This window comes from Lathamus discolor, chromosome Z (assembly GCF_037157495.1).
Source record: "Lathamus discolor isolate bLatDis1 chromosome Z, bLatDis1.hap1, whole genome shotgun sequence".
In the NCBI taxonomy this organism is placed as follows: Eukaryota; Metazoa; Chordata; class Aves; order Psittaciformes; family Psittacidae; genus Lathamus; species Lathamus discolor.
The window spans coordinates 50951184-50960939 of NC_088909.1; the positions used below are offsets into that span (position 1 = coordinate 50951184).

At 53.4% G+C, this 9756-nt stretch overlaps 1 protein-coding gene across 1 annotated transcript; it reads right to left on the reverse strand.

Moving 5' to 3' along the window:
* Positions 1–928: 928 nt before the first annotated feature.
* XPA (XPA, DNA damage recognition and repair factor) lies at positions 929–9379 on the reverse strand. Its single transcript, XM_065661600.1, has 7 exons — positions 9120–9379; positions 7948–8701; positions 7378–7506; positions 5170–5275; positions 3406–3571; positions 2623–2740; positions 929–1170 (listed from the first exon to the last, which is right to left on the reverse strand). The coding sequence occupies exons 1-7, from the start codon at positions 9231–9233 to the stop codon at positions 1022–1024; spliced, it is 1536 nt and encodes a 511-aa protein (XP_065517672.1). The 5' UTR covers positions 9234–9379; the 3' UTR covers positions 929–1021.
* Positions 9380–9756: the final 377 nt, after the last annotated feature.

Genomic DNA, 9756 nt, shown 5'->3' on the forward strand with positions numbered 1-9756 from the left:
TTCCGCCTCCCGGCTGCAGGGCGGCCGGGCCGGGCCGGGCTGGGTAGGACAGGGCGCCGGTGCTGCGGCATGCCCGCCGGCCGTGAGTCAGCGCCCGGAGCGCACCGGCCCTGCAGAGGAGGCACGGGGCCCAGCGCAGCGCCGGGACCGGCCTTCTCCCGAGGTGCCCCGGTCCCAGTGGTGGTGGGGAGAGGCCGGTCAACAGGGCGCTGCCTGCCCGGGGAGGGCGGTGAAGGCTCGTTCAGGGTCCATCGCCGCCTGCCCCCCCCCCGGCTCCGGCACCTCTGCCTTTAGCGTTTCAATTCACAGCAGCGGGGGCCCGGGCTCCCCCGAGCCTCCGGAGACTTCGCAGGTTTTGGCTATGCGCATAATGGCAAACAAACGCAGAGCGTGTTCCCTCACTTCAGTCGCTTCCACCGGCATTCCACCACAGCTGTTAAGACCCGAAATTTGCACCTGAAAGCAAATCCACCCTCTATTGAAAGCAAACAGTTGGGTGCACTTAAGAGATCTACCTTGGAATGCCACTTCCCTCCTGCCCCCGAGGAAAGGCATTTACCCTTTTCAGTTGCAAATTTCGGACAGAGCTGTGGTGTGAGAGTAGCCTTGGTCTCTGGCCCGAAACCTGGGGGGTGAAACACCGCAGAGGATCCTGCTAACAACTGCCCCTTATGAATCACGCCGAGACGTGTCAGAACCTCCCCGGAGCAGGCGCCGCTCCTCTTGGGAACGCTCTCCTTTAATGGAGCCGAATCTCCCAGCCTAGGTCTCCCACCAGCAGGGAAGCTGCTGTATCAGCCAGATGCCCCCTCCCCCAGGAACAGCAAACCGGACCAGGCAGATCGAGCGTAAAACCCAACGCGCATTGTTCTGTACTGAGCTTCTTCCAACCAGTGAACCCCTTTCCTCAGAGATATTCGGCAATAGCTTGTTCATAATCAGCATTTATTTGACTTCGATACAAAATACCATTAAAAAGATAACTAAAGGCCGGGGGGTGGTGGTGGGGGAATGGTTATCACTACATCTTTTCGTAAGTTAATTCATGGCCGCATACAGCACATGTCTTTTTATAGGTAGATTCGTCAATGTTTTCTTCTGGTCCATACTCATGTTCGTGGATACTGGTTTTTTTCTTCCACAGACTACTCCTCACGGCACGGCGCAGTTCTGGTGGGAAATACAAGAAAATTTTAAGGTTTTGGTAAATCTTAAGCAATAGTTAGTAACACTCAAGCTAACCAAGACCAGAGATGCCAATCTGCCTGTTGCCTGTCTTCCATACATTCTGGTGAGAATCTGCTACTGCAGGAACAAGCTCTGACTTGCCTGGCAACCTTTGCCTTGTTTGCATCTTTTAAAGGAGGAGAACTAGCCTGACAACGCTGTCTCAGAGGGGAAGATTTTCCATACGGAATACACACACGTTGCCCGCTGCCTTTTTACACAGAGCCATTCCAAGGTATCCAAGAGGGGTCAGTGCAACGCAGAGTTTTCGCAAGAACGCCCCGTTTGTTTCGCCCGGGCAGGGCAGAGCACTTCTCATTCTGGTCACAGCAAGCCTCCCGGATGAGCTGGCACTCTCAGCTCCAGGCCCAGCGCTACTGCTGTGAGTTGCACCACAGCAGCCGCAGCGAAGCCGGCGGGTTCCATGCGAGCAGGCCCTGCCGAGCCCGGGATGCTCCCCCGGATGTTGCAAGCACGCGGAGCAGCACAACGCCGCCACGTTGGAGCCAAGCTGCTCGGGCTGCGCACCCCGTCATGTTTAGGCCTGTGCTTGTACTCTGCTTCGGCATCTTGGCTACACCGGGGCCCAGTCCCCCCATGCGCCTGGTCCCTCCATGCGCCACAGCCAGCACCACAGCACAGCACAGCACAGCACAGCACACCACACACAGCACAGCCGGGTTATTTGCTCAGCCTCACGCTGGGCCCCTGCCAGACAATACCAGTACAGCCAGTCTGAGCTCTGCCGACCCAGAGAGAAGCACAGATGGGCGGCACAGACACCATGGTAAGCCACAGCTCTTATGAAGGAGCACGTGGTCTTCCTTAAGACTTCAGCATGTCTGTGCTCAAAGTATTTTTTAGGAGTTCCACTCTCCTAAATACTAATTTTTCAGGAAAAAACAAGGATAATAAGCAGTAAAACCAGCAGCTGGGGATGCTGTGAACAGTGGGAAAAGGCATTTTCTACATTCATTTACATTTAGTCCACCTGAAAGCACATGCATGACAGAATTATAACCCACTGCCACAAAAATCCACAGCCTCCCCAGGTCAGAAAACGTAACAATCTATGGCACATTCTGGGTCATAAGAAAAAACCATTTAAAGCATCATAATGAACCATTGTAGTTTTCTCTCACGCCATGTCCACAGGACAACAGGGTAATTCAGGTTGGAAAGGACCTCAGCTCCCTACCAGAGGTCCAACCCTCTGCCCAAAATAGTCAGCTATGAGGTCAGACCAGACTGCTCTGGGCTTACCCACACAGCTCCTGAAAGCCTCCATTTTGCCACACTGAAAGTACTCTGAATACTTTCATCAGATGCAGAAACAAATTCAAGCAGAACTGTACTTCACTTCAGGTACTGCAATATGTAAGTTTATCTCTTTACCTTTAACTTTCTTATCAAACTTCTTCTGTTTCATCTTCTCTCTGTTTCCACGGCGCAGTTCCTTTGCCTCTTGCAATGATTCTTCACTACCCCAGACTTCAAGGGAACGCTTGATTACCTACAGGATGGACATACATGTTTCTTTTTGCCCTGAAATTATAAAAGTAAACTATTCTAACTCACAAATGTAATTCTTTTCCCCTACACAAGCCAACCCAATCTTGCCTCAGTCTCCCATCTGTCTCTCAGCTTTCGACTGCAAACATGCATTGCTTCCACAGTAAGAGGCAACACTGATTTTTAGTATTAGTAAATGCAACAAATCAAACCCAGCTCTAATTTTGCACATACTCCACTAAAGGAGAAGCACACCTACAAAAGCAGCAAACGAGACAAAACAAGAGCCCTGGAAAACCTACTTGCCTTTCCTGCTGCCTCTAAGGGGAGAGCTGCAAACACGAGGCCACAGCTACAAAGGACTGCACACAGCAGCAGCTGCCCCACACCATTTCAGTGTCACTGAAAGGCCATGTGCTTCATGACCTGCAGCTGTGCACACCACCGAGTTGTGGGCCACGAACATCTCTACAATGCTCCCAAATCACAGACACTTCATGAGTTTGGACCACAGCTCTTTAACTGTACAGAAAATTTACCCTAGCTACCCGGAATATACTTAATTTTGACAAAGTCATTCAGAAATCAGAACCAAAGTGACAATATTTTGGCTAACAAAGTTGTAAGAAGGTAAAAAGAGTTCTGAAATATATTAAGTTTCTGTACCTGTGGTTTTAAATAAAGTTTCATGTCACCCCATCGTGAATTATGAGGGTTTTTCTTCACAATGAATCTGAGCACTGGCTCCCTCTTATCCAAATCACAGTCTTTAAGAAGATACTCTTCTTTTGCTTCTGTCCTTGTTATAAGCTTATGCTTATCTTCAGTGTCTCTGGAAGGCAAAAAGCTGCACCTGAAAGCCCTGTTATTAACATCTAAATCCCCACCATTTCTAACATTCCTGAAATACAGGCTGCTCTCATTCTCTCAGTTTTTTATGTATGCAAATAACTTCAGATTCTAACAATCTACAGCTAAACTCCAGGCTGGGTTTACAGAAATTAAGTTTAAAAGTTCTCCCATTTAAGCACACGTAGGCTGAGAAGCCTGTTCTTCTAGAAGTGCTTTTCTTACATATTCTTACAAGAGGGAGTAGCTGAAACTTGAAAAGTATGAATAATTTTAGGTATTCGCCTAACCCAGATGCAACTCAAGAGGTAAAAAGCACAAGCCTGACACATGGTCAGAAGAGAAAGAATACGTAATGCAAGACAGGTCAGATCACCTGAGAATATACACACTCCATATGCTTCTAGATCCCAGAATCAGATTAGCAACACAGGCGGTGCACTCCCTTCCAAATGCAAATAGGCGGAGGAACCGTGCAACAAAGACTTTAGATTCTACCAGTCAGTGAAAAACTCTGCAGCCACAGCAGCGTTTATGAGTTAATGAAAAAAAACCCTACATTTGCGCAATCCTGACTGAAGTGTAACTCGAATTGCTGGAGCCGGAACAATCTGCCAAACAGTAATTGCTAGCAACGGCCATCAAGGAAGCACTGCTGCCAATGCAGCTTTACTAGAATTCAAAGTTCACCGTAAAAGCTAATGCAGCAACGAATCGCTAGTGCTCAGCTGCAACAGCTCCGACAGAAAACCACTCCTCAGCCTCGGAGCCCTCTGCTTGACAAGCTCCATCCACCCACTTTATCTTGGAGACAGCACTTTGCCTCTAATGACTGAGCTGCCCACACCATGTGCACACCCTGGCCGCTCCCTGTAGTAAGCAGGGAAGCTCTCAGAACAAACTCCCAGCTGCTATCTTTGTTTTTTCTTTCCTCCCCCATTCATTCTGACACTAATGGCTGGTTGGCTGCTGCTTCAGAGTCCGTTTCACTACCCCGGTTATCTCTGCGGCTTTTGGAGCATTTTCTGTTTGAGATAAGTGCCCCCTGCCCAAGGTCGAACTCCTGCTTACCGTGCAGCTCAACCCGTTAACATTGCACGGGGATTCTGCCCTTTGGCTCCCTGCTCCCGGCTCTCTTGTGCTGATCAAAGTACTAACTTTACTCAGGTTAATTCCCGAGGACTGCAAATACTCTCCTAATCCCGGCACTGCTTCAGAAAGCCGGTACTCTGCGTTCTATCAGCATTTTGCATAGCCGTGGTCTGCCACACCGAACACATCTCCATGCCGACAAGCACACTTTATCGCCCTCTACGACACCGTGCTTCCACCACGTTAACGCCAAAATCCCACCGATATTCCTTAACCCCGACACAGGCTCACGAGACAATGAGCTGTTCCTCACTCCCATAAGGGGAAATACAGGTAATCCCACAACCCCCGTTTACTTTTTCAGTAAGTATTTAAAGTTACTGATAAACGTCCCTGCCGACAGCCTGATTAATCAGCACATTTGTAATTAACTCTATCATAGCCAGCAATCTTTACATAAAGCTTTCTTCTGCTGATTATTTGCAATACCTGCAATTATCACATGTTGCCCAATCAAAGTGCTGCATAAGGTACGAATCCATGAATTCTTTGCCACAGTCTCCACAGATGAGATAGTCAATTTCTAGCACAGGTGCTAATGGAAAAACAAATTTTTTTTGTTTTTAGGGAACTGCAACATTAAAAGCCAAACATCTGGAATTGGTATTACAGGCGACTTTACTAAAATTCACATTATAGAGGTATTTGTTACAGACTAGTTTCACTCCTCTATTGAAGTTTTCCCCAACAGATACAAGTACAAATTCAAACCCATTATTATCATTTAATCCCATCTCTGCCGGTGTATTTTTGTTCTTGCTGGAAGGTTAACTGTACAAAGTATTCAATTTCAACACTGAAATGCACACATTTGTTTCGACTTAGCCACTGTTAAAAAATAAAACAAACAAACAAAAAAAAAAAAACCCTCCCCGTTTCCTCATGGAGTGCTTCATATCCCCTCCTACAGCTTCCTCCATTCTGGCCCTCCAAAATACGCCCCGATTTAGAGAGGACGTGCAGGCAGTAACAGGAGGAAGCAGAGAAGGGGATGCAGTTTGAAGAGGGTGGCGTGAGCAGGAAGTGGCACTGGAGCAGCACTGGTATCATAGTCCTCTCAGTCTGCTCCAGTTTTTTTTCCTAGCTCAGCCACACCTGCCTCTCCCCTAAACGAGCTCAATGGAGGCACGGGATGGTTGCAAAAGCTTGCTTCTTGTCTGTTCCGGGTGGCAGAAACGGAGGAGGATGGCCAGAGAGCTGCTAGGAGTGGAATGGGGATGGAGCTCCACTACAATCCTCTCCCCAAGCCCTCTCAGCACTGCTCCAAGCCCAGACTCATTTCACTGCCGGCTACCGCTGCTGGACGCATCCTCGCCGGGCAGATCACCTCCAGCGTCATCGCCATCCGCTTTACGTTCCGTGGGACACCGAGAAACACCGCAGCTATGAAAATCGCTTCTCTAGCAGTAACATTGTAATTTTAACAAAAATTCTAACATTTTTATACAGTTTCATGCGCTAGAAGTGAGGCAATGCCGCAAAATTTTAACAATACCTGAAAGATAAGATTAATGCTTGATATGCAGCACCATACATTTTTAATTACGGTTGCATTTATAGCAGATTCGATCTAGCAAACGCGACATTTTATGCCAATTCAGCCCCGCAAGCGACAGGGGGGGATGCTCAGTACTTCACATAGTCATGCTCTTACATCACATTTCATCATTTCAGGCAGTACTCCCGACCGTAGAGGCATTTTATTAAGACAATGACATCAAGAATTACACAGCAAAAAACACCTCCCCCCGTGCAAAGGCATCCCAGATCCACTTAATTTATTGTTAAACATTTGTACCTCAAAAGAAGTAAAACTGCTCACAATTTACAAGCTTAATGAATCTGATGGCGATTTCTAACAAAGAGATACTGCACCAATAGCCCCGCAGCCGATTCAGAGCAGAACAAAGCAAGACAAAGGCAATCCCAGAGAAGAAATTGGATCTATTTTAGGATCCTTACTTCTCCATTTGCTTTTTGGAGGAAGAATATCACTAGACAATGCGTTGAAATCCTCCACCAACCGATCAGCAATTTGGCGTCAGAGTACGTTTTATAACGTTAAAAGCTGGCACTGCAGCAGTGCTCTCATCTCAGCATAAACGCCATCAACCTCTAAATTCCCAAAACCAACGAAATCCCGCGGATTCACACTTACTTTGCTCTCAAAATTCCAATTCCCGAAAGAAATCGTAGAAATAAGGTTTATCGAAGGAAAAAAAAAAAAAAAAGAAGAAACGTGCTATATATACCCAAGGGCACTGCCTGTGTCCCACTTCCGCGGCTTAAAATTCTCCATTTTTAATTACCGCGTGCTTAATGCTGAAAGAATTCGGACGCGCCAGGAATTCAGCACATCCAGAAAGGGGGAACGAAAAAAAAGGAAAATTGAGGGGGGGAAAGAAGCGGAAAAAAAGGGGGAAAAAAAAAAAGAGAGAGAAAAAAAAAGGGGGAGAAGAAAGGGGTGGAAAAAGCCCGGGAAAAAGAGAAAGGCGCCCTCTCTCCCGCGCCCTCCCGCCCATGCCGCCGCTCGCTGCTGCCCCCGCTCCTTCCTGCCCTCCCGCGCCAGCCCCGCGCACTCGGCGCCGCCTCTTTCCTGCTCCGCTCCCTCCCCCGAGGGTCTCTGGCTTTTTTTACCGGGGGGATGCACGATTTTCCCGGCGCCGCCGCCGGCCCCTTCCTCCTGCTCCTCCTCCTCCTCCTCCTCCAGGAAGAAGCCCCCTCCCGTATCCACGACCTTGGCGGGGGCCCTCACCCGCTGCCCGCCTGCGGAAGACAAACGAGACGCCGCGTTAAGTGCCGCGGCTGGAGCCGCCGCCAGCAGGGGGCGCGCCTGCGCACGCCCGTTCTTCCCCCACACCATTCCTCTTTTCTCCACCCCCCCACACCCCCCCCCCTCCAACTCCCCCCCCCCCCCCCCCCCGCCGCGCGCGCGAAGCCGGGGGCCCGGCGCGCGCGCGCTGGACCTCCTTTTCCCCCCCTCCCCCCCTCCCCAGCAACGTGGGGGAAGGGAGGGGGCCCTCGTGCCTCGCGGTTTACCCCCCTTCCCCCCACACCTCCCGCGCTCTCCTTGCCCCCCCCCACGCGTTCCCTCTCCCGCCGCCCCGAGGCGCTCCCCCCCCCCCCAACCTTCGCCCCCCCACAAGGAAAAAGAGAAGGGCGCGGGGAGCTGCCCGGCGAAGCCGGGACACTCCAGCGCCGTCCGACCTGCGGCAGGATAGGGCCGAGCCGCCAGCCGCGCCTGCCGCAGTGCCAGCGCTCGTTGCCGGTTCCGTTCCATCCTCGCCAGCGCTGCCGTCGAAAGTGACGGTTTCTCGACCGATGCCGCCGAGGTCTCCACTTTCTCAGCCGCCGGGACGGGGACGGGTGCGGGTGCTGGTGCCGGTGCGGGCGCCGGTGCCGCGCCCGCCATGGCGGCGGCAGCGGAGGCGCGGAGCGCCGCGGATGCCCCCCTTGCTCCGACAGCCGCGACTCGCCCTTCCCCTCGCACGAGTCGCGCCGCACTGCGCCGGCGCACAGCGCGAGGCGGGGGAGGGGGCGAGAGGGGCGAGGCCCCCACGCATGCGCGCAGCCGCCGCCTCGCCTCCCCGCACCGCCACGGCGGGCCCCGCCTCTCCGCCGCGCGGGGCGTGCCGGGATCCGCGGCGGGTGGGGGGGGTGGGGGGGGGTGTGCAAAGGAGGGGGGGGGCAGGGGTGCGCGGGGCCTGGCGGGGCGGGGGCCTGCGTGGCGTGAGGCCACGAGGGGCTGGGGGGGGTGTCCGGGAAGCGGACGGGGCGTGCGAGGGAAAGGCCCGGGGAGCGGGCACCGCCGCGGCGGCGGACCCGGTTTTGGGCTCCGGTGCGGGTATCGGGGTGGGGTGGGGAGGGGGAGGGGAGCCATGACCCTGCGATTTCCGCGCTGGGCCGCGTGTGCCGCTTCGAGCGCTTTCTGCAGCACCCCCCGCTGCGGGCTTGGGCAACCCTGTGGAGAGAAAAAAAGCAGACACCGCACCGCCCGTTCCTCCCGGCCCTGCCCTTCCCTTCCCTTCCCTTCCCCCGCCCGGCGCGGCGGCAGGAATTCCTGAGCAGCGTCACCCGCCAGATCCCCCCTTTGTCCGCCTCCCCGCGCCCTCCGCAGCGACCCCGCAGCGCGCCGCGCCGGCCGGGACGCCCCGGTTCTCCGCACTCGCGCCGTTCCCCGTTCCTCCGCCCGCACACAGCGCGGCCCCGGTTCCCCCCGGGCGCGGCCGCGGCAGCGCCTGGCCGGGCCTGCCCGAGCAGCTCCCGAGCACGTCTGTCCGCCCCGAAAGGATAAAGAAGACGGGGAACTGGCTCGGCGGCTGCTCGGGGCACCGGGTGACCCGCGCCGCGCTCAGCATGGCACCGGCGGCCTCGCTTACCGACATTCCCGCCGCTACCTTTAATGGTTGCGCGTGATGCGAGAGCCCGGAGAGAGAACAAATGCAGCCTGTAGTCGTCCTTATTGATGAGATACACGTAAATGGCTTTGTCATGCAAATGTGGCTCTAAGCCACTTTCATATAAAGCCAGCTTAATGCCCAACAGCCAGTGACCCTCCCTCGTCCGTTAGGCAGCGCCTGCCCCGTCCTTGAAGAAACAGGGACGGCGGCGCTGGGGCAGATGTTGGCTCCGGCCACCATGCCGAAGTGGTGTGACCTTACAGCGCTGAAAGGAGTCGTGTCCCTGTAGTCCTCCCCACCCCACCCCCCAAAATAAGGCCTCTCTCTTTCACGAAACGAGATTTCCTGCCAATCCGTCCCCGCTGCCCTCGGAAAACATCCCCAGTGCTTCTCGGCCCCGGTCCTCCCTGCTCGCAGCGACTAGCCGGCATAAACCGGGCTTCTGCCGTGCCGAAAAACACATTTTGATTCCCTTTGCAGGCTGGTACTAACTTTAGGCAGCAGCCGACAGAGTGTGCTGTGAACGCTGCGCAAAGGACACCCCACTTCTGGGAATTTTTAAGATATACGTACATATATATATATATATTTATATTTAAACGCGGATGAAGACATC